This window comes from Gouania willdenowi, chromosome 20 (assembly GCF_900634775.1).
Source record: "Gouania willdenowi chromosome 20, fGouWil2.1, whole genome shotgun sequence".
Lineage (NCBI taxonomy): Eukaryota > Metazoa > Chordata > Actinopteri > Blenniiformes > Gobiesocidae > Gouania > Gouania willdenowi.
The window spans coordinates 2569576-2595118 of record NC_041063.1 but is presented as its reverse complement, the minus strand read 5'-3'; the positions used below and the strand labels follow the sequence as shown (position 1 = coordinate 2595118).

The 25543-nt window shown below is 37.9% G+C and overlaps 1 protein-coding gene across 3 annotated transcripts in view; it reads right to left on the bottom strand.

The window, feature by feature from the left end:
• Window positions 1–25543, bottom strand: part of LOC114454116 (integrin beta-1-like) — a 48938-nt gene that overhangs the window by 4053 nt on the left and 19342 nt on the right. For all 3 annotated transcript variants that reach the window (XM_028434314.1, XM_028434313.1, XM_028434316.1), the window contains exons 2-15: window positions 19386–19452; window positions 19060–19145; window positions 18695–18914; window positions 18426–18596; window positions 9923–10161; window positions 9572–9727; window positions 9386–9481; window positions 7584–7673; window positions 7263–7403; window positions 5808–6010; window positions 5481–5719; window positions 5185–5407; window positions 3819–4054; window positions 2266–2432 (exon numbers count right to left, since the gene is read on the bottom strand). In XM_028434314.1, coding sequence (XP_028290115.1) covers window positions 2266–2432; window positions 3819–4054; window positions 5185–5407; window positions 5481–5719; window positions 5808–6010; window positions 7263–7403; window positions 7584–7673; window positions 9386–9481; window positions 9572–9727; window positions 9923–10161; window positions 18426–18596; window positions 18695–18914; window positions 19060–19145; window positions 19386–19452 — 2334 coding nt within the window. The remainder of the gene's footprint in view (window positions 1–2265; window positions 2433–3818; window positions 4055–5184; window positions 5408–5480; window positions 5720–5807; window positions 6011–7262; window positions 7404–7583; window positions 7674–9385; window positions 9482–9571; window positions 9728–9922; window positions 10162–18425; window positions 18597–18694; window positions 18915–19059; window positions 19146–19385; window positions 19453–25543) is intronic.

Genomic DNA, 25543 nt, shown 5'->3' with positions numbered 1-25543 from the left:
GTGACAGAGCTTATCTGTGACCTGGCATATCTGCTCTGCAAGATCAATCAAGTCATGTTTATGTATCTTAACACTAGATCTTAGCCATTGTTTGGGTCATTTTTGACAGTAGTGTTTCTGTAATCTGTACCTCAGCACTTTAAATGTGTTTTATAAATAAAGTTTGAGTTGAGTGAATATTATTTTCCATCTTGCCGACCGTGTTTGGTGCTCAGACCAAAGTGTGAGATTCACTGGTTTAAAATGAAACATTAAAAACAAGTGAGGAGTTTTTAACAGGGGTCAATCATAAGGATTGTGAACTGATCAGGGATGGAAAAATGTTTGGAATTTCTCAGTAATTGCCTGTAAAAAAGGGAGGCTTTGCTTTTAAAATGATGATTCTTAAGAAAATAATATTTCAGAAAATTTAAGATCAGCGGACCCTCCTCCTCTCTTTCAAAACATGGCTCCTGAGCCAATTGCACCAGCTAGCATTAGCTTGATCAATTAATCAATTTCTGCCTTTTATTTGGACTGATTGTAACAGAAAACATAACATTTTTTTTTTAAAAAAGGTTGCGAGTCATTGCTTGTGATGCCCAAGAAAAATACAAAAATCAGCAACAGTGGGCGTGACGATGTCTCACCACTAGGTAGCGCTACATCACAGCACAAGCTGATGTGCTGAGCTTGTGCTTTCTGCCCTATTGATGTTGGCTGATGATGCTACTCTAAGGAGGAAGTGGGGAGGGAGGGAGGGAAAGAGATGTGGCCACTCCCTGAGACAGAGCGTGCATAGCTTTCCCTAAAAAGTCCACACAGGCTTCCAGCATTCCTCCTTTTCACTCGCAGCACAGCTCAAAAGAAACAAACTAGATCTGTGCAGCGTTCACACAACAGACGATAGAAAATGGACAGCTCTAGAGAGGAAATAAGCAAGTCTGGAAATCTCTTCTGCTGCTATAAATACCAAATGACTTTGACAGCTGCTGGCTTAACAAAGCACAAATAAAACACTCGGGGTGTCACTTTTGAAAAGAAAGCTAAACCAAACCTCGACACCAAGAATTCCAACACATTAGGAATCATTAAACACTGGATGTGATGTTAATGTACCAAAAGATGGTAAAACAAGAGGTGTAGCATTTAAGAGTGGAGTGGGAGATGTGTCTCAGGTATGGTAAGGACGCTAATTTAAGACATATCATCAGTAGTGTTCCTTTGAATCAAGGGGTGTTTGGGCCTTTTTATCACAAGACACCCTCATCAATGGTGGTCAGCTACAGGGTGATCAAGCCCATAACTGTTTCCCACTCTCTTCTATCTGCAGCTTTGGCCTACTTTACACCGGGGTTACACGGGGTACGTTGACCAGCCTTTTTCCCCAATTACAATTAGTATTTTCCCGCTGAAATCAATTAATAAAGTTCAATTACAATTAATCCTAATACTGAGCCTTTAATAAATAAGCCAATGAAATGTAACCTTCCTCTTGTGTTAGCTTTCTGTTAGCATCTTTCTATTGAAATTTTTTTTTAAATGGTTAAATGATCCTCTAGAGAACCATTGGATAAATTTGATATGAAACATATCTTAATAATTGTTTATTATGTAGGTATCTGTGTAAGTCATAGAACTATAACAAGTCCCCAGTTTTGCATTTAATCACTTGTATGACAGTTTTTATAAAATGGTAATGACAATTACAAAGTCCATCATCTTAACTCAATATTAATTCAATTACGAAGACAACAACATATTTTTTTCCAATTAGAATTATGTCATAATTGTAATTAATTACCAATTACACAATTACAGTTATAATTTACTCCAACCCTGCTTCACACTCTGTGCCCTTTGATCTTGTTCTCCCTCCTACATGTCTGCTCTTTGATCTTTTCCTTAGATGTTCTCTGTGGCTGGGTGGAGACCCCCCACTGGCATTTCTGCGGTTGTACCAACCTCTTCAGTGACATGGGTGCTGATGCTCTGTAAACTGTGGTTTTGTTTCTGTCGCTGTGCTTCAACCGACTGGTTGGACTGGTTGCTTTGTAAGAAGTGCTGGTTGATGTCATTCCTTTACCTCTGCTCTCTCATCCTTGGTGGATTATCAGCTCACTAAGTGATGTTATGTTTCCCAGCCACAGGTGCACACCTGTCCCATGCCCACTTATCAGAAGCCTGGTTGTTTCATTGGCCTATGTCCTCTTCTCTGAGTCAAGCCTAAAGCTGACAGATGTATAATATACAGATGTTTTAATGACATCTGTTACGGGCACTCACCGTGTCCCATTTAGCATTCTGCTTCTCCTTCTCAAACTTGGCAAACTCTCGTCTGTCCTGGATGATCATCAGCAGCTTCCAGATAAGCAGGAGGGCCAATCCGATGAGGACGATGCCAACGACGACGCCCGCTATGATGGGGACGATGTCAGGACCTGCTGGGCAGTCTGAAACAAAGCCAGTCAGTGTTAACATTACACAGATCCAAGCTTTGGACATTAATACAGGGTTATCACCAGCGCTGTTGAGCGTAGGGACCCTCTACAATGTGTTTCAACAAGCGTAGGGGGCTAGGAGGGTTACCATCGTAACAATTGTTGCACACTGGGACACAAGAGGGACTTCCAGGCTTACAATAGTTGTTTAAACTCTCTTTTTAATATGCATAACAGATAAACAAATACCAGCACCATCTATTTAATGCAGGCGATTTGCTCGGATGCTCCCATTTTAACCTTAAAACCCCAAGGACCCCTGCAGCTACTTAGCTGTCCTGATGTTGCCTGTGTGCATCCTCCGCTTTGTAACCCATAATCACCGCCAAATATAAACAGTGTGCTTCAACTGGACGTAGCATTTACATAGCAGCACATGAAGCAGCTCGTCATATTTATATCTTGCAACCAGGGTTTTAAATTAACACCCGCCAATTGCGGGTAAAAATTAACTTTGGCGGGTAACATTGTAGCAGAATGAAACAAATACCACTGCGTTTGTTTGAATTGGCAGGCTGCAGAAACGATGTGACAAGTAATTGTTGCCAGATTGGGCTGTGTTTTTGCAAAGAAATTTGAGGGTTTTTGTGTGTTTAGACTTTAAAACGTAATGTTTATCTGGCAACACTGCTGGTTGGACTAAGCCTACATTTCCCATGAATGCCATATCGTGACAATTGGCTACGTGCTTACATTAGCATGATTGTTATGGTTTGGTATCGGAGAAGACAAACGAAACAACGCAAAACAAACAAGAGGAGCTGAAATTAAGTTGTAAAATTAGTTAGAAAAAAACTAACAAACGTGGAGATATTTATCGGGTGTTGAAAAACCTGAACTGCAAAAAAGGAAGGCTGCTGCTGACTCAGGGGAAAATGAAGATGAAAGAGAAATTGTGGAGTTTTAATACTAAATGGATGTCAGGTCATGAGTGTGTCCATTACAGTCCCAATATTACGGCGGGTCCCACGTAATTTCAATTCTAAAAGCATGTCTTTTGAATAACATGTTATTTCTTGTCTATACAGTGTCTCTGAGTATTTATTAGTGAAGGACCTACACCAAGCATGTGTAACTCTCTAAGAGTCTATTCATCATGACTTTCACCAATTCAAAAATAACTTTTGGCTTTAAAGTAAGGTTGGAACAATGATTGAAAAAAAAAAAAAAATTATATATATATATATATATATATATATTAGCTTATAAGTGCCCATGGACCCTCCTACAACAAGTGTGCACCACTTAAGCACCCTACACTGTGAAAAATAGCTGGCAAGAACCCTGACAAGGTTTGTAAACTTAATTGTCATTGAAACACCTTCCTGTGCTGCCTACCCAGAGCGTCCACCACATGGACCTCCTTCTCTGTGTTGTTGTTAATGGCGAAGGTGTAGTAGAACCAGCAGTCGTTGGCGTCCCTCTCTTTGCAGTGCATCACAGGGTAGGAGGCATCGTTGGGCTGAGGCAGCTTGTCCCTGGTCTTCACCTTAATCAGGTTGAAGTCGTTGCAGTCTTTCTCACAGGTGTCCTTTTTCTCACCAGTGCCAAACGCTCGACACTGAACACAATCTCTGAGGTAAACACATGTCAGTGGTTAATTATAAGCAGTGCTCTGACTGTCTGAAGGTAAAACAACATGGTTATCCATCATGTATACATATAATTTAATCATAGTGTTAAGCCCTGAACAAGTTGTCAGGTACACAAGTGTTTACACCCAGAGTTGGAGTGAAAACAGGAGAACACAAGGACACAAACGTTTAGTTGTTTTTCCCCTTCTAGAATCAGTTTTTGATAATGTTATACTGTTACAAATACAGTAGTGACAAGATATTGGTATACTGCATTTTACTTACTATATTTATATTTGAGAAAGTTAAAATATAGGATACAGTTGTTTAAGATTGTGTGCTGTATTTTAATTTGAAAAAAAAACAAGTTTTTTTTAAAAAAACACTTAATCAATAATTTTTTTTCCCTAGACATTTTAGGCGTCACCATTTACATTCCATGGGACCCGACATGGGGTTACAACCTTAATGTTGAAAAACTGTGCGTTAGCTGTGCAGAAGCTTCACCATCATTTTAAAAAGAAATGTCACAGGTTGAACCACTGCTAATTTAACCTGAACAGATCTTGATTGTATTTCATTTTTTATATTAAAGGTGCAGTCTGCAACTCTTATAAAAGTGACTTTTTGTCATATTTGCTAAAGCTGTCACTATGTAAGGACAGCTTTATATCGAATTAGTAGTTTGTTCATAGACAATTCCCTTAAAGAAACAAATATCTAGGAATGAATATGATCAGCAGATGCTTCTGAGGAAGACTGACAGTTGACAGTAGTAACATGTCAGGAGATCAAAGTAAATTTCCTGAAAAAATGAAACTTTAACATATTAATCTTAAAAAGAAGACAAAATTAACACAATGGAATTATTAGGAATTGATGAAAGCTCACCTGCACTGTACAGTATCCAGGTGTTTATTTCAGTCACACTGGTTGAATTATTATTTTGCCAAAAGTTAATTAATTGTTTCGGATCCAATTGCTCTAAATTAACTAATATCATCCTTGAATCAAATAAGCAACACCGAATCGTGATTTAAATGGAATCTTTGCAAAAACAAATGTTTAATTGATACGCCATTGATGGAGGACAGATAGGTGGGTAACAAACAACCTCATCATCTTCTTACTTGTGTTCAGCGCACACTCCAGGACAGGTCGGGCACGTTTCACATGTGGGCCCCTGGAATTTAGGGTTCGTGCAACTACAAGTGCCGCATTCACACACTCCTCTGCCGTTACAGATCTGCTTGTTGCTGGCCATGCACGTGCTGTTGTCCAGCGAGCAGTCGCAGGCATTTCCAGACCACATGGGGTCACAGTCGCACACTTTGCAGTCACAGCGTCCATGTCCTACCAAAGGAAATCACCTTTAATCAACCTTTCTTTCTTTCTGAACTCTCTCTCGCTCTCTCTCTCTACTTGCCTCCACACAGCTGGTTTCCGGAGCGGTCACAGTTGAAGTTGTCACAGTCACAGTATTGGCCGCTGTATCTCTCGTCAGGATTTTCTCTCTTCTTACATTCACATGTGCCGCACACACAGTCTCCGTTGTTGCTGCAGATGTCGGTGCTGTTGTCTTTGCGGCAGGTCCGGTCCATGTCTTCCGTGGCTACGTCGTTGCTGCTGCACTCACACAGTCGGCCCACACGGCCCTCGTTACACCTTAAAAAAACAGAGAAAAAGCAGAAACTGAAGCACATCCGCTCTCATTTATTTAGTAATAAAACATGGTTTTAAAACAAAGACCTACTTGCAGGCTCCACATTCATATGTGCCGTTACCAAAGTGGCAGATGTCACTGCTCTCCTCGCCCTCACTGTGGCATTCACAGTCACAGATGAAGTTGAGGATAATTTCCACCTCCTCAGTAAAGCCCAGAGGCTTTATCTTGACAGTTTCAGACTTTCCCTGCTTTGGACAGCCCTTGGATGTCACGCTGATGGTGAACATCACCTGTGGTTGGAAGGAAAATAGAAATATAACACAAGCTATACGCTTGGAAACTAAGTACAGAAAGTTATAGGGATGTAACGATTCACTCAACTCCCGATACGATTCGATTCACGATACTGGGTTCACGATACAATTCTCTCATGATTTTTTTTACAAAATGGGAAAAATATTCCTTTATTTTTTTTTGGGAAAATACTGTACTATTTTCCTTTTATTTTTCATTGTAAAAGAATCCCTTGATAAACTATTCAAAACAATGCAATTTAACTAAAAATAAATCTTGAATGAAATAAATAAAGGAATAATACAAATGAAGAAGAAGCCTATTAATTTAAATTCTGGTTCTATAGTAAACAATACAAAACTGCAGAATAGTTCTTTTTCTTTTTAAAAGTGCAACTGAAAATGTTTTTTGTGCCTTAACAATTGGACTTAAAAAACAAAAAAAAACAAAACAGTCATTGCATTGGGGTCAATCTGACCCCAGGGATACTTGCCTCAAGAAAATTATTGACCAAGTTTTTGTGTCAGGCACTTTGTTTATTTGTTGAATACATAAATAAGCCCTTGATAAGAAACCTCGACCTGTTCTTTAAATTAGTATTAAATTATCTTGAATATTTTTCATCCAAATCTTCTAAAATGTACTGACAACATTAATGACCACATGAGTATAAACCCTATTGGTTGTGGTGATGACCTTTCCTGTAGCGCCACCATCAGGTCAAACTTTCAGTTTTAGTGTTAGTGTATCTTGAAAATCTTTCATCCAAATCTTTTCTAATTCGATATGCACATTCATGACTATTACAGAATGAACCATATTAACAGACGTTGGTGGTCCCTCCCCCCTTACTCTCATAAATATTAATTCACTACTTCTGCCTCAAAATCAGGGTCCTCCTCAACACAATCCTCTGTCTCAGACACATTCGCCTCTACATCACTTTTACTGTGAAAGAGCTATTCCAAAACGTTACATTCATGCCCATGGTGTGGAAAAGTTCTCATGAGCATATTGTCCACCCCTCTATGTCATGTATCAACTCAAAAGTATCAACTCTGCACCTACAGGTGTGGGTATGTAAGGCCACACATGGGTCACACACAGAGACAATATGAGTTCAGTACATTGACAAAATATCATCATGATAATTTTATGTTGTACCCATAAAATTAGGAAAAGGTTTTTGAATGATAAACATTGAATAATAGAAGGGTTAAGCTCACAAAGACCTTTTCTGACTCTTACCTCGTCTCCGATAGAGATATTGGAGCACCTTCGTCCGTTTTCGCCTTCGCTGATGAGTCCATTCTTACAACGGGATGTGTATGCTATTGTAACTCCATCTGGAAGCTTGCTGTTCTCCAAAATCACCTCGGACGACAGAGACTGCAAGAGATAAAAAGATGGAAGCTGATTTCCCTGCAGTGGAATGTCATCTGGTAGCTCTGAGCACAAAATACAAAAACCTCAAAGGGAAAAATATTTCATTGTTTTTACTCAAAAAACTGAACGCTCTAATGTGTCCCAAGAAAAAAAAAAATCAAAAGACTTTAACCGTGTACTTACATTGTATGCGTCAATGATCAGGTTTATTACATTACTGGAGTTGGCAGACAGAGTTCCCACTGCCGACTTTGGAATCAGATTTTTCAGCTCCTGAAAGAGGAGGAGGTCTAGATCAGTAGTTCCCAAACGTTTCACAGTCCCGTACCCCTTCAGACATTACACCTGAAGCCATGTACCCCCTAGTCCTGTACACTTAAGAAACACAATAAAGTAATGTCATATACAATGTAGCCCTTCAGTGAAATTTGTCTCTGAATTTTAGCTATCCTGTTGAGGAATAATATAAAACAAAAAACAAACTAGAATATTTGCATTTCATGAAGAAAATGCAAGTGAGGATGCAGACGCTGGCCCGCGTTGCGCTGCAATAGCCTAGCATTAGCATAAGCCTAGCGTTAGCATTAACATTGACCTAGCAATAACATTATCCTAGTATTAACATTAGCCTAGTATTAACATTATCTACCTTGAGAATTATCCTAGCATTATCACTAGGTTAACATTTGTCTAACAATAGCATTAGCCTAACAATAGCATCATCCTAGCGTTAGCATTAACCTAGTGTTACCATTAGTCTAGTGTTAGCATTAGCCTAGCTTTAAAATTAGCCTAGCATTAACATGAGCCAAGCACTAACATTATGCTAGTGTTAGCATTAAACTAGTGTTAACATTAGTCTAATGTTAGCAATAACCTAGTGTTAGCATTAAACTAGTGTTAACATTAGTCTAATGTTAGCAATAACCTAGTGTTAGCATTACCCTAGCATTAAATTAGCCTAACGTTAACATGAGCCTAGCTTTAGCAATCACATTAGCATTAGCCTATAATGATAATCACATATAATAATAATAATAATAATAATAATAATAATAAAGTTTAAGAATAACAATAGTGAGGATGTGTCCTGCACCCTCACTGATAATAAGCACAAAAAACATCTTATTCAGAATTATCAATTGATTTATTTAATTAATTAGTTTATTGGCATTTTCAGTGAGAAACGATCTCTTTGTTTTTTAACTGATTGAACATATATCAGTAATACAACATATTCATCACCCTGAAGTGTGAAATACAACACGCTACCACTTTAATGAGAAGGGTGAGGTTGAGAAGATGCACATAACTCTGCAATGTTTGGCTGAAATCTTAAATCATTCTCCACACAAAGTCTTGATCTCTATTTTTTTTAGGTTTGTCAAAGCTGAAAATCCACTTTCACACAAGTACGTGGTGGCAAAGGGCATCAGAAGTCTGGCTAGCACACGTTTGGCTAGCGCAAAGCAACGTAGCTCTCATCACGTTTGTGCTTTTTTTGATGAGATTGTTTTTCTGTCACCACTAAAAGGTAGTCCTACAAAGGCCAGTGTGTAATTTGTGGCAATGCATGGAGGCTCCTGACTGCTGCTCTATTTATATTATAGTTTCCAATGTTGTTACACTGTTTCTATTTTTTTATTCAAGCACCTCCTTTGACAAGTTGTGAACCTAGGATCTGGATTAAATATTTATCTAATCCTGTAAATCTCCTGTAATTTGGAAACAACACAGAAATAAACATGTTCTATGAGCTAAAATACTTCAATGCATCACATAACCACAATCTACATCTTCAGCAGTTTTAAATGCAGACTCGGAGATTTAAAAAAGATCTTGACAGAAGGAAGTAATCTCAACTTCCAAGGTCTTCTTCGGCCAATAATGTGCAGCAGATGTCTCGACCCAGCTGGGTGTATTTTTATGCACATGTGCACAAACAAGAAGCGTGCTTAGGGGATACGGGACCAGAATAAACTGACCTGGTAAACAGGCTGAAACTCCTCTGTGACTGCGAATATAGTCTGAATGTTGTTGTCACTCAGCTTTTGGACCAGATGAGCGATGGAGGGATAATCCTTTAGTGGAGGAGAGCAGATATTCAGAATGCAACACCCATAACCAAACGTGCTTTTACAGTCAGAGTACAGTAGGAGTGAACTGCTTACGTAATAGTGGCTCATTGTGTAAATGTTGTTCTCCAAATGACATTTGCCATCATTAGGCAGTACGATGCCACCAAGTTTGCCATCACCAGCAAAGTGGAAGCCGGCATCGGTGGAGAACACCAGCAGACGAGTTACGTTCCTCCACCCGATGTGTTCCTGATGAAGATGTGACAAAGTGGGGAAAATTCTACTTTGATATAAAACTCAGTGGAGGTATGAGGACCCGAGACTTGTTAACGGCAAAACTCGTAAAAGCGGGTTTAAACATTACCACATTTCACTAGAGTGTAATACCAAGCGTGCACGTTTCACACAGTCGCGCTGTATCAACAGAGATCCGGTTTCACTTACGCCACACACAGCCACTTGCATGATGGCGTCAAAGCCGCCCTCAGGAGAGTCCAGGTTCCCGGAGATGTGCTGCTGTCCCACCAGGGTGTTGAACTTTGAGCCGTCACTGGTCAACTTCAGAACGTTCTTGTAGCTGAAAGGGCTGGTGCAGTTCTGGTCACCGGTGCACGGGTTAAGCAGCTTAGCCGGGGTCGTGCTAATGTAAGGCATGACGGTCTTTTCCACGAAAGAACCAAAGCCTTCAAGACAAAAAAGATAACTTTTGTTATATTCCTTTAGGAACAATATGCAGTGATAAATGACACGTCAGGGTTCCAACACATTTGAAATTCCATCATTTATCCAGACCTCGATTTCTACATGTCTCGGGAAAAAACATTCTAATAATTTGTGACATTTGGGTAAACAGATAATAGATCATGTACTGTAAATGAACTATGGAATTTTGTTAATTTTCATTATTTTGAATATGTATGCCATAATGTCTCCAAATAATTTCCAGAAGATTATAGCTAGGTCTCCCCCACGTTGGAGATGCCACACGATTTCACACAAGTCTGCATTTAGCTTTCTTTATCCAGATCTTCAGCCATTCGCTCTTTTTATTCGGGATTTATGAGGCATTTGTAAGAAAATTTACATCTACTCATTATGCATTATTATAATAATCGTACATATTGTATGATACAAAGCATTTTGCATAGCTTGCTCACAAACAGTGTGTAGACGTCACCTGTCGACATCTGGACAAGCCTAAAAAAATGGTTGGAGGAGGATAAGAACAGAGGGCTGGGCATTTACATTTATCTGTTTTTATTCTATTTATTTATTTGTGACAAGGGACAAGGCACATGAATGGACATTAATAGACAAATACGTAAATGTGCCAGATTGTAGCCACAGGCGAGTTTCCATCTGTAGTCCCCGGCAGGTGCATGTTGTGTACAACAGAAATTACATTTAAAAAAAAAAAAGAAAAAAAAGAAAAAACAAACAAACCTACATTAAAAAAAAACCAAAAACAAAATCAGAAAGCATGGACAGTACAATAAAATATAAAGACTCAAATATAACGACATATATAGCTCAGGACAGACCAGAAATACAGTGACCATTGCAGCTAAAGTCCATAAGGCAGATGATAAAGTGCTAAAGTGCAAACATGCTAATATTTTGTCTTGAATAAAAAATGGCACCTGGCCCTTAGCCTGGTTGGTTAGTGCTAAAATTATTACACCTCCCTTGGCCTGGTTAGTTAAAGTGATAATATTATTGCACATGGTTAGCATTCAACTTAACCCTCTATCCAAAGGTTTTCTGGGATGCGCAGTAGGGATGTAACGATTAATCGTAAGGCAGTTAAAAATCGATTCATAGGTATCACGGTTGATATTGATTTTTTGAAAATTGAATCGCAGTACTTTTTTTAACCAGCAGAGTGTAGGCGGCGGGCGGAGTCTGCTAATACTTTCTTTCTGGCTGCCTTCTACTCTTAAATATGTTAATAAATGATTCATTACCCCTTAAGCACCGAAAGAATATCTGTAACATTACTTGAATATCTGTAAAAGTCACGTTTTTCTATTAGCTCTGTCTGCTAGCATAGCTTCTCTTCTTCACTGCACGATATCTGCATGCCAACCGACCACTGTATTACCAGCGCCCTCTGCTGGTCCAAACAAATATGACGTAAATCAGTGTAATCACGTTTTTTTGTTTTTTTTAAAGTCCAATTGTTAAGGCACAAAATACATTTTCAGTTGCACTTATTTTTTTTTTTTTTTTTTTTTAAAGGATTTTTTTGGCTCTAGTGGCCTTTATATGACAGTTGCTTGACAGGAAGGGGGTGAGAGAGAGCAGGGAATGACACGCAGGAAAGGGTCCCAGGCCGGGAATCGAACCTGGACCCGCTGCAGGTGAGGAGCTACAGCCTCCGTACATGGGGTGGGCGCTCAACCCACTGAGCTACACACCGCCCCTTCAGTTGCACTTTTAAAAAGAAAAAGAACTATTATGCAGTTTTGCATTGTTTATTATAGAACCAGAATTTAAATTAATAGGCTTCATTTTCATTTGTATTATAACTATTTATTTCATTCAAGATTTATTTTTAGTTAAATTGCATTGTTTTGAATTTTTTTATCAAGGAATTCTTTTGACAATGAAAAATAAAAGGAAAATAGTACAGTATTTTCTAAAAAATTGTCTACAGTCCCATTTTGTAAAATAAATCGTGAGAGAATCGTATCGTGAACCCAGTATCGTGAATCGAATCGTATCGGGAGTTGAGTGAATCGTTACATCCCTAATGCGCAGCCTACTGTGCGCTCTCACACAAACATTTTAGCAGCGCTTTTTATATATTCATCATTTTATTCTTTTATAAAAGAAAACGGAGGCAACAGTCTTAGAAACATGAATATTTTTCCATACATTAGTTTTGGTTTTTCAGACTTCTTGAATTTCCAGGTTGAACAATTGAAGTTCCACACTTTTCTAAACTTGCATGGGAACCCTCCCAAGTTATGTTGGTGTTGAATTGGAAATAGAACAGGGTCACAAGAAACTAAAAACTTGAAATTCATAAAGCAAACAATTAAATAATAAAAAAAAAAAAAAACAATAAAATGCTGATTGGGGCATCCATACTTTCAGTTACAGTTTAGTTCTCAATATGGTTACTTTGGCCATATTATACAAACTTGGAATATTGGTGTAATTTCATAAAATAATTAACTGTAACACATGAATTTAGATATTTCAAAGTGTTTATAATACTTTTGTCAAAAACATTGCAAAAGTGATCAGAAAGTTTAAGGTTAAGAATGGCACGATAAGATTTTAAAATGCAGGCATGTGTAGTAAAAAATTAACCTTTTCAAATCAATTTAGACGACATTCAACAAAGCTAATGCTCATTGTTTAATGGACTCAATGGAATTCCCCTGACGAAGGATGAGCTATGGTCTACATTTTAGGATTGTGTGTTTTAGTACTCAGAGTAACGTGACACCAAACCCATCCAGAGGAGGTCATTGAAGTCTCCATGTGTTTACACTTTGGTTTGTTTGTACAGCTCCTAACAGCAATATTTAAATATGAGTAAAGAAGCCTTCTCATAGAACACCTGGAATCACAGGCTGGTTATTCTACTTCATGGGTGTTACTGCTAAATGATCTATATTTGAACCAGAATGACTGGGCGTTTGACTGTGAAGTAATATACAGCTAATGCAACATATTAACCTTGTTGTTAATAAGTAGTTAACACCTACGTTTTGTATGGGAAACCCTTTGTTGAAAAAAATGTTTTGGGAGATAGCTAAAGGTAAATTATAGATTGATAAAACATGGGCATCTGGCAACCCCGGGGCCACATGCAGCCCTCGGTCCAATTTTGTGTGGCCCCCAAACTAGGATAACACGCAAAATGACTCCAAAAATACACAAATTAACAGAAAAATACATAAACCTGCAGCAAAAATACACAAACCTACAGCAAAAACACACAAAATCTCTCCAAAATGAGCAAATAAATAAAAAGAACACACACAAATGAACCACAAACATACTCAAAAATATCAGAAGAATATACAAAAATACAAAGAATGACCCTAGAAATACACACAACAAAACCACCAAAAATAAAAAACACAAAAAATGACTCTAAAAGTAAAAACACAAAAAACTACAAAAACATACAAAAATGAGAAAAAAAATATACAAACTGACAACAAAAACTTTTTTCTTGTATTAAAGCTCAAATTAGTCATTATTCTAAATGCTGACATGATTATTGAAAACCACTCAATCAAAACTATTTGATGTCTGTAAAATTGAAGACTTTCTGAATCAATTAGACCTGCCCTGTCAGTACAATACATAATAAGTAATAAAAATTAGCAAGGCAATTTCTTCCTTTAAACACTTCAAATATCCAGGGACTGATGATTTTCCAGGAGAATGGTATAAAATGCTAAAAGAGGATTTAATACAATACTACATAAAAGTTTCAACCACACTTTGAAGGAGAGAATTCCTCCCCTGTCTTGGAATGAGGTTAAATTAACATTTTCCTGCTCCATCTGTTCCAGTCCTTACCAGTGTGCATTCCTGATAACCAATTTAGAGAATGGGATAACTGAATTAAGTTGGAATGGAAACCTCCTAGGGTGAGATACAAAACTTTGCGGTTACCAAAAAACAAAGGAGGGATGGCCTTATCAAGCCTTAAAGATGACCATCTAGATTCTAACGGCACAGATAAAGCCACTGATGGAACCAAGAACATGTGGCAAAAAATCACTGTTGGACACACCTCAACAGTCTGCAAGGATGCCCATTGGTTGCTAAGCAACATGATATCCAGGTCCAGGGGTTCAAATGTTCCACTTGATACTTGAGCCAGTCTAATGAAACAATTCAACATGCAGAACAAAATTAATATGGCTAATCTATGATTCATACTTTAGGATAGCTGCTCACAATGGAGGATTCAACCAGTGGTACAACATAGAGTCACAACATTGTGTCTTTTGCTTAATGGCGCATTCACACCAAATGTGTCGAAAGCGTCAAAAGTATCAGGTGTACCTTCACAATATGTGGAGGAGGCACTTCTAGGGAGCATTGAGAGGTCCCTCTGTGCGTCCAGTGCCTCCTGTGCGCCGCGTTTTTAAGCTTTTCGCATGGCAGACTCTGTGCGTTGGAATAGTTCTGTATCTTTTTACTTTCTTTATAGACCATATAACAATGTCACGTAACAAAGCAGTTATATGCCCTTTATGTTAATTACTGTGCATAAATAAAAAAAAAAAATGTTGATAACGTGGCCCTCAGATCAGACAATCACATTTATATGTCTTCCGCTGTGATGAAATTAGCTCATCTCTGCTATTGATAGTTAAAGTATTAGAGATTTTGGAAAAACTGATCCAATAATGAAATGTATCCTTTCATCCATCCATCAATTCATTTTCTATACCTACTGTAACACCCGGGTATATAATCAAGACCTTCCTACCACAAGACTTTATTTATTTCAATAAGTGTCGTACTTGCAGGAAAGGTGGTGGAGTTGCTGCCATTTTTAAATCAATATTTCAGTGCAAAGAAATAACATTTGGTGATTTTATCTCCTTTGAATATATGTCATTCTTACTGAAGGGTGATTCAAGAGTTCTGTTTTTAGTCATTTATAGACCCCCAACATATTCTGGAGAATTCATGGATGCTGAACTGCTGTCAGTTGTATGCACTGAATACAACTTTTTAATAATAACAGGTGACTTAAATTTTCATGTAGACAATAACATGGACAAAACTGCCAAAGAACTGTATGCTTTAATGGATACTTTTGGTGTTATACAACATGTGACTGGTCCGACACACACTCAAGGTCACACTTTGGATCTGGTTATCTCTGAAGGTGTTGATATCTCTGCTGTTGATGTAAGAGACTTAGCTCTATCTGATAATTTCTGTGTCTTTTTGACCTAGAGACTGTAACATCTGTTTCCCCTACTTCTGTGTGTTTAAAGAAAAGGTACATAAATGACAACACAAGTGCACAGTTTATGGAAGCCATAGCAATGGCACCAACATTGAGTGCTGAGACAGTTGATGATCTTCTGGATGAGTTTAATACAAAAGTCTGTAATGTCATAGATGTGGTGGCTCCAATCAAAACTAGGAGAAAACCAAACACAGAAAACACCTTGGAGGAGGACTGAGATAATGCAGAATTTGAAATCTGACTGTAGAAGAGCTGAGCGTAAATGGAGATCAACAAAACTCCAAATTCATCTAGAACTATACAAAATAAGTCAGCGAAAATTCAATGATGGCTTGTTCAAAGCAAGACAGCAATACTTTTCTGAAATTATTGCCAAAAATGTCAACAACTCTCGCACGTTATTTCTATAATTGAAAAGCTCACAACCCCCCCAGATCAGATAGCCCCTGAATTACTGTCAGCTGGAAAATGCAATGAATTTGCTGTATATTTCAATGAAAAAATACAATCAATAAGGTCAAACGTCAGAACAAACTAGCAAAATAACAAAAAGCTTGAACAGCTTCAACCACTGAGGTCAACTACAGTTTATTACAGTGAACCCAAAAACAATAGAGGAAACTGTTCAGCAGCTGAATCCATCAACGTCTTGCCTTGACACAATACCCTCAAACTTGTTTAAAACTGTTGTAAAGTCAATTGTCACTGATTTGTGTCAGATAATTAACTGCTCATTCCAATCAGGCACCGTACCAAAATCCCTGAAAGTAGCTGCTGTGAAACTTCTGTTAAAAAAGAGAACACTGGATGCCTCTATACTGGCTAACTATAGACCAATCAGCAACCTTCCATTCATGCCCAAGATCACTGAGAAGGTGGTCTTCAACCAAGTGAGTCAATTCTTAACATTCAACAAAATATTTGATAAATTTCAGTCAGGTTTTGGTTCTCATCACAGCACTGAAACTGTTCTGATCAAAGTGATCAATGACATAAGGTTGAACACTGATTCAGGAAAAGTATCTGTTCTCATTCTATTGGATCTAAGTGCTGCATTTGACACTGTAGATCATACAATTTTGTTGCACAGATTGCAAACATGGGTTGGACTAAATAGAAAAGTAATGCAATGGTTTAAGTCCTATTTGGAGGAGAGAAGTTATTTTGTAAGCATTGGAAACTTTGAATCTGACAGATTACCAATGTCCTGTGGGGTTCCTCAGGGATCTGTTCTTGGACCCCTTCTGTTTAACCTTTACATGCTTCCTTTAGGACAAATTTTACAGAACTGTAAGGTTGATTATCAGAGCTACGCAGATGACACACAACTATATCTATCACTGAACCCAGATGACTATGGTCACATTGAGGTGTTGTGTGACTGCTTAGAAAAAGTAAACTGCTGGATGAGTGAAAACTTCCTTCAACTAAACCATGACAAGATGGAGGTGATTGTCTTTGGTAACAAGGAAAAGAGGACTGCTGTCAGCAAGTATCTGAGTCTCGATCTTTAAAAGCTAAAGACCAAGTCAAAAACCTTGGTGTTCTGATTGACTCAGAGCTTACATTCAGCAATCAGATCAAATCTATCACAAAAACATCTTCTACCACCTAAAGAACATCTCCAGAGTGAAAGGTTTAATGATTCAGAAAGATCAGGAGAAACTGGTCCATCCTTTTATCTCCAGCAGACTGGACTATTGTAATGGTCTTCTGACAGGAATCCCCCAAAAGAGCATCAAACATCTACAGCTGGTTCAGAACGCTGCAGCTCGGGTCTTAACCAGAACAAAGAGGTCAGAACACATTACTCCAGTTTTAAAGTCTTTACACTGGCTCCCAGTCAGCCTCAGAATAGACTGTAAAGTTCTGCTGCTGGTTATAAATGTGTGAATGGGTTTGGTCCAGAATACATCAGTGAGATGTTAGTCAGGTATGAACCCAGCAGGTCTCTCAGATCTATGGACACAGGTCAGATAGTGGAGCCCAGAGCTCACAGTAAACATGGTGATGCTGCTTTTAGTTGTTATGCTGCAAAGAAGTGGAACAAACTGCAGCAGAGCTGAAGTCAGCATCTAATGTGAACATTTTTAAATCAAAGTTAAAGGCACTTTTTTTCTCTACTGCATATGATTGAGAGAGAGATTTTTGGTCATGTTGTTGATGTAATGTGTTTGTTGATGATTTTAATTGATTTCACTGATGATTTTAATTGATTTTACTGATGATTTTAAATGTTCTTATTGATTTTAAACAATTGAATGTTTTATCATGTAAAGCACATTGAGTTGCCTTGAGTATGAAATGCGCTATACAAATAAATTTGCCTTGCCTTGCCTTGAGGCAGGTTTTAATCAATGTTCAATCTTTTGTTTTGGTCAGTTTTTACCAAGCACACAAATTATTTTTCAAAACCTTTCCAAAACTATTCCAAAATATTTTATCAAATTTCCGTGATTTAGTTCTTAACCGATAAAATTTATTCAACACCATTAGAGTACAAAAATGAGCGGGCCTTTCCAGTGTACTAGTATAACAGAGGTAATTAACTTACTTGGAGAGTGAATTTGTGCAATTTTGTGATTCCCACTCAATGATGCTGCTGATATGCAGCACTTTCACTTTGAGATAAAGCTCAATATCTTTGGGGTTTAATATATTTTAAACATTAAAAAAATAATAGGCTATATTTCCAAAACAGTTCAAATATACCATGATTTTTCAAGACTGGAAAAATGTTTTTTCAAATTCTATAAGCTTTCCAGGAATTTTATGACAGTGGGGACGCTGTATACTCCATGAAAATACTTCATAGATTGTGTACAAACTTAAGCGTTTATCGCTTTACTTTAGTTCCTCTTGCTGCTCACCTTAATTTTTTTCGTTTCTTTTTATTTGCTGTAGGAAACCTACACCACCACCATGCAACCAAATAACAACAACTCCAAGAACCTAACCATCCCCCATAGTGGGATTATTAAAGCTTACCTATCCTGAAATCAGAGGTGATCTTTGACATCTCAAGCATCAAACTGGTTCCCAGATTTTTTACATTTTCCAGATCATCCTTCATGGAGAATGAAAGATCCATCAAGTAGTAGAGATCAATGGGATAGTCTTCAGCCCGCTTGAATTTCAAATCGAAAGACTGCGGCTCACCTGTATAGTGGAACAAATCATAATGGACATTGAACTGTTGGAGAAAGTGCTATAAAACTTAAGAAATCTGAATGAATACTGTCAACATCTGTTCATACCAGATCGAAGAGTGAGGCTAACTCTCTGTGGCTGGATCTGAGTGATCTCCTCTGGCTTCAGTTTCTCCGCTCCCTTTTTACGATTGGTAACCGTTTTGTTAAGAAGGATTTCCTGTTCTCCGTGTGGGCTCTCAATCATTGATATGTCACAACCTCTTTTCATCAAAGACTGCACCTCATCACAACGAGTCGACACCGTCTCGCCTTGTTTCAAGAATACCTGCAAACAAAAGGACATTTACAAGTAAGCATCTACTGGTCTCTCTATGAAGGAATACCTAAGGCATTTCACTTTCTACACTTCATGTAATTAATGTCAAACGGTTTCTTGCAGTCAACATGACCAAAAGCATCAATCAACATACAGGGTCTTTGCACCAGCCACATTTGGCCCCGGCCTGAATGCACTCCCCGCAGTGTTTGGCAAAGGTGATGGTGCACTCGTTCCCCTCTGGATAGAAACAAAGACACAAGAGTAGAGGCATAGTAAAGAAGGCAGCATTGGAGCACATCCCCTGAAATGTTAGCACCAATGTTAAGCCCCCTGTGTTTACACATAACCAAGTGTGGTTTACTGCTAACTGGAGAACAGCCTCAATTCTTGGCAGCACTGATATTAAACTACGCTTGCTCTGATCTGCAACATCATTAAGCTACGCAAAAAGAAGCACAATCAAGAAAAATGACTTACCATTTTGGGCACTAGAGTAACTCCATACGCCAAGCAGCATGGATATCAAGATCAACTTCAGGTCCATCTGAGAACAGACACAGATATCTTTTAACCCTTATATACTCCTTTAATTTTACATGCGCTTGTACACCTTGTGTACACAAAGCGTTCGTCTCATAAAAGTGCAATGAAAATGTACTGTACTCCATGATGTTTTTATATTCCCACCGCATCAGACCTATCCATAGATATAAAATATACTAGAGTTTCAAACCCTTTTTATGTTTGTATGGATTTTTTATCATGAGAACCTCAGGAAAAACAGTAAATATGCAGTATTTTGATGGCCAAAGTGAAATATTTTTTATGAATATATTCCAGCCTTGACCATGTCATTAATTGATAGCAGAATTTAATTTAATGCATCATTATTATTATTGGCACAAGGACAGTTTTAAAAGAAAAAAAATACACTTGTACACCTTGTATATTTTGCAATATAAGAAGACCAGGTCTTCACTGAAATGTCTCTAAAACTGTATGCAATGGTCTCTGGATGGTAGGGGGTCATTACACCTAAAACATGTTTTCCCTTAGTAAAGGCTTTGATCTATTGGGTATTCACTGAAAAAGCATTATGACGTCATGATTATAGTATATGAAAAATATGTGGTTACAAAGGAAGTCAATGGGGCAAATTTGGTCACGAGGGTACTGTGTCACTATGATCCATATCTCCTTTTCCATACACTTTCAATGATGCACACGAATTTGGAATAAAGTAAATACAAATGAAAAAAAACAATAGTGGCAAAATTTCCTACAACAAGCCTTAAAAATAAAACACCCAAAATGTCACTTTTGGTACCAAAGATGCTCCGAAGGTTAAAAAACACACAGAGCCCTAATTGACTACCCTGAACAAAAGAGGGAGGGGAGAAATCTGAGGGAGGACAAAAGGAATCTGTAAATGGCCCAGTTATAACTGGAAGTAATAAAATATCTGGGGACGAAGGGGCTTGGTTATTCTCAGCCGGTCACAGGGTAACAGGCAGCTAATGCAATTCAGGCCACTCTTGCACACACGCATGGCCCAAACTTAGACTGCACACACTATGAACCCTTTCACTGTAAATAGCACCGGTTCCCCTGAGTCTGTCCTATTGCCATGTGTATTGATCTCTTGTCTTACTGTGAGCCTTTTGGTTAGCCAATCAATACATTTTGGCCAGCTTTTAATGCTAAAACCTCATTACTTACTAATGATGGGAGGACTGAAGGGCCCATCTTTGCACTAAAAGCTGATTTGTGAAGGATATTTCTGGAGGATTTGTGGGAATAATCTACAGTGTGTTTACTTTGGGGGGAAGTTTTAACACAACTCACTAAAATACTTCTGGGACAAAAATGAGCACCGGAACATCAGCCTCTTGTTCTAGCTACAGTAAGTACTTAGCTGTTGTGTTACAAAAACATTACAAAAGTTATGCATTGTCCTCAAAAACAAGTGAACGTACTGTATAGCCCTGTGACAGACTACAGAAGTGGAACAAATTACCGTCAACTGTCAAAAGACAGCAAGGCAGTGTTTCTACCAAGTTCCCAAACAAATACTGCCTTTACAACTTAAATAAGTTCTGATGAACTGCGGCCAGGACCCGCAGAACATCTTCACACCGAATAGCAAGTACCACGTTTCAGAGAATTCAGTCAAATGACTCGGTTCCACAGAGCAAAACAAATCAAATTGTGCAACGTAAAATCGTAATCTACGTTGAATTGGCTTAAAATGATAAATCACACGACTACGTATGTTCCAATAAATTACCGGAACAATTGCAATTGGCAATTGCCAAAAAAAATCCCCCCTTGGGGCCCTAATCGAATTGTGCAAGGCATAATCATAACCTACGTTGAATTACCTTTGAAATGATATATCACATGACTGTTCCCATAAATTTGGAAATTACCGGAAATGGAAGGTGGGACCCCGGGTCCCATTTCAAAAAAAGGGCTCCAGGCATCTCATCATATTCATTCATACCAAACTGCATTCTGATCTAACGAGAACTAACGGAGGAGTAGTCATTTAAAAAATGGGGCCCCTGTGACACGTACAGGGTAATAGGCCCCATTTTTAGCTTGGTATGTGTCACTGATTCAGTAACACCAACCGTCGTAATATTTGACTCGAATAACAGAACAGTAGCGATTTTAACTAGTGTACACAAGAATCGGCCTTTACTCAAAGTAACAAAATCGGCATCGTCTCTGAAGTGAAGAAGTTGAAACCCTTAATTGTTTCTTTATATTTGTATAATTTTGCTACATGTTTGCTACGTTTACACATCAAACAATTAAAAAAAACGTGCAGTTCAGACTTTATAACTGTTACTAAGACAAAAAAAAGCTAGAAAACATCTTCAGTTTGGAGATTACAGTCCAGTAAAGGCACATTAGAACATAACTTTTATGCTGTTTGAATGTAAGAAATGAATGCTTCTCTGTCATTATCCGACCTAGGTTTGGGCTGATATCTGAATTTGTTAAAGGTGAATTGACCGGTAGAGAAACAGCATGTGCGCTGTTCCATAAACCACACACAGGGACTCATTCCACAGTGAGAAACTGCACAGAAGCCAATGTCAACCACGCTAACTTTGAAGCATTAGCTTTAAATTGAAGCCAGACACCGATAACTTGTCTTCTAACTGTTTAAAGCCTCAATGGTAAAAGAAGCTCTGACATTCAGTGTACAGATTCCTCACTGGCTGTGTGTGTGTGTGTGTGTGTGTGTGTGTGTGTGTGTGTGTGTGTGTGTGTGTGTGTGTGTGTGTGTGTGTGTGTGTGTGTGTGTGTGTGTGTGTGTGTGTTTATAAAGACACAAAAAGGCAGACAGCCTGTCTACAGCATCCCAGATTAGATCAGATCAACTAGCTCCAATCGGTACTGCCATATGTAAAGGTACTGTGAATGTTTGCTGCATAACTTTATATTACATTAAGTAACAGACGTTTATACTTCATGTAAAATAACCATGATCTTGTTTGGGAACCTAAAACATAAACTTTGTTGTCAGCATTAAAATGTGAATGTTCCATTTCACTCCAATTTACAAAACAGATTCTAGTGAAAAGCAAAGTTTTCCTAAAGGAATGTTGTACATTCTTTTTATAACAAAACCACACACACACATTTTCTTTCCATTCTTCATCCAGGGGTTCACTTTTAGTCTGCAGCTCTGCTATATAGTTCCAAAGAATCATTCAAATGCAAACTACTACTATAAAACTCCAGCAAAGTGTCAAATAAGATTAATAACTTGTATTCAATGACTTGAAGGTTGGAATGTTATAGAGAGAAGGGACAACACAATTCCTCCCAAGTTCATTATTTATGACTTTTGTTAACAGCAATAAACAGCCGTTATGTCCACCAGCAAACAAAGCGCTTGTACTAAATCTGTAAGTTGTGCTTTTATTAATAACGTATTTATTGGAAATGTAGGTGTTTCAGAGAGATAAACTATACCCTCCTATACTGAAGAACCAACTTTCTGTAGATGCTCCCATTGCATTGTTTTATCGTCTCATTTACACCAAAGAGTTGTTTGCTTTATGTGACACGGTTTCACATTTGTGCACAAAGGTGAAAACCTATGAGCCAAGGTTCTCGCCAGCGCTGTTGAGTGTAGGGGCCTCTGAAAGCGGGGGCAGCATCTGCTGTTAGTGTGTGTGTGTTTGTATGTGTGCGCACGCTTGTTTTGTTTATTCAGCCTGAGCATGTTAAAACGGAGAGTCCAGCGCGGAGCGATGCGCTCCCATTTACTTTTGCTTTCATACCGGAGACTTCTGTGCGTTTCAGGGTGATGGTGGAAACAGAACTTGCTTCACAGCAGTCATTGGGACTTCGGGTTAATTCAACCGCTGCAACATTTATTTTGCCAATCACTCAAAAACATTATAATTGATCTGCTCCCTCACTCCGCACACTGGTGGAGCCGTTAAAGGGCCAAACACCCACACAAACACAAACACACACACACACACACTGACAACAAATGATATGTTCAAGTCCGGCATGGTCACAAGGCTGTGTTTAGGTCCCGAAACGTGGTAGCGTTTGATTTTCCGTGAATCTGTATCGGGTAGTACCAAAGGAATTTGGTCGGTACCTGAAAAAAACTATTTTTTAAACCCACTGATTGGTGATCAGCTCAAAAATCCTGATTGTGTAAAGCCTACTGAAGGTGGTTGAACACAGACATGAACATTGAAGAACAGTCATGTGGAGACAGGACCATCTATAAGGGGGAACAAAGGGGAGAGATTTTTGGGGTCCATCCATAAAGTCAGTAAAATTATGGTTGATTGTTCTATGAATCTGTGATAACCACATTTATTTATTCATCTGAATAATATCCACTGTTATGCCTGAGGTTTAAAAAGTTGCTAACTAGAATGGCCAAAAAGGGACAGAAATAGTGGTAAAAAGGATTCAAATTCTCAATATTGGAACAATTAGTAGGAACAGTTAGTTTAAACTGGCAAATAATTGTGATGACAAATTGTGAATGTTGTTAAATTGGCAAGAAATATGCATGATATATGTTATAAAGAAGTTAAAAGTGACAATAATTGGTAAACATATGCAACACTAGTGGTAAAAAACGGTTTATAACTTATAAGTGCCAATAATGTCTTTGAAAGTTGAAAACATTTGCAGAAAAGGCATTGAAATTTGATAGAGAAGTGGCAGAAATGGGAGTAATGTAGCAAAAATACAATAAAAGGAGCAAAAATATGACAAGAAAAAGTAATGAAAATAGGTTAAAATATGGCAAGTTTAGTGTAGTTGGAGAAAAAGGGTAACAAAAAAGCAAAAAATGGGCTCAAATTGTAAAAAAAAAAAAATTCTTAGTTTCTTGAAGGCATCTTGTGACCCCCCTCCCAGTGTCTTGCGACCCCAAGGTTGACAACCACTGCTCTATTGAACAGCAAGTGTTTGTGATCCAATTCTCACATCTAGTCAGTGCATAAGCAAATTGTTTAAAACAATACATGTGAGCAAAATATTCATTGCAATTTTCAACGCATAACGCATAACATAAACTTCCCAAAATCGTACCGAACATGCTAAACAGAGTTAATAAAGTCAACAACTGGTATTAATTTTACAATGTATATGCTTCAAATGACTTACAATGTTGGAATATTCGATAAAGTCGGGAAATCATGTGAGATTACATCGCAAGAGTGACGCTATCCACAATGGAGAAGATGTATGAAATGGTCCAAGAACATTATTTGTGAAACCCTTAATTTCCACCAAATTCCAAATCCACCTCATGTTTTGATCGACTCCATGTAGCCGTGTGATTGGATATACTTCTGCCATGATGTGTCACCAGGTAAAATAAACACCAGTTTAGCTAATTCACTCTAAGCTACATCAGAGCCTTTTCAGATTTGAATGCAGTCAAAATTATCTGAAGCGTTTGTTTATCACAACACGTTAAAAACACAATCACAAAATAACATGATCATTAGACATAGCGCAAGAATTTGAAAGGGCGTATTGGCAAAATTGGACATATTTGTCCATTTGCCACATTTTGTACACATTTAGTCGTCCATTTTCCAGTGAAAAATAGTGTGTAAATGTGTAATATTGTCCCAAAACAAGCATGTGAGGCATTTCCTTGTCATATTAAGGCTATTTTTTAAATTAAAAAAAAGACTGAAGACAGAAGAATTCAGTGTTTGTTTTTCTCGTTTGTTTGCGATCATAGAAAACCAGAGGCTCTATTTGACATTGATAAAAATCACATGTAATACGACTGGTTTGATGGGTGCAAAATGAAGCGATAATAGAGAGCTCGCTTTTCTTTGTTAAGACATGAAATCAGTGTCATTATTTGAAATAAACTTTTTCACAGATAATTTAAAGTCATAAAAGTGACTCATTCTTTGAATATTTAAAACAAAATGCAATTACTGTTGTCGCTCTTTAACGATCCAACTTCTTTGTATAATTTGCTTTAATGAGAACAATTCATTTTTACAGAAAGAAGTCAAAACAGAACTACTATATTTAAAAACACAAGAAGGGAAGCACGTTTTGTTTATGGTGTTATAAATAAGTACCGTAGTAACCTTGTACTTGACATTATTTTG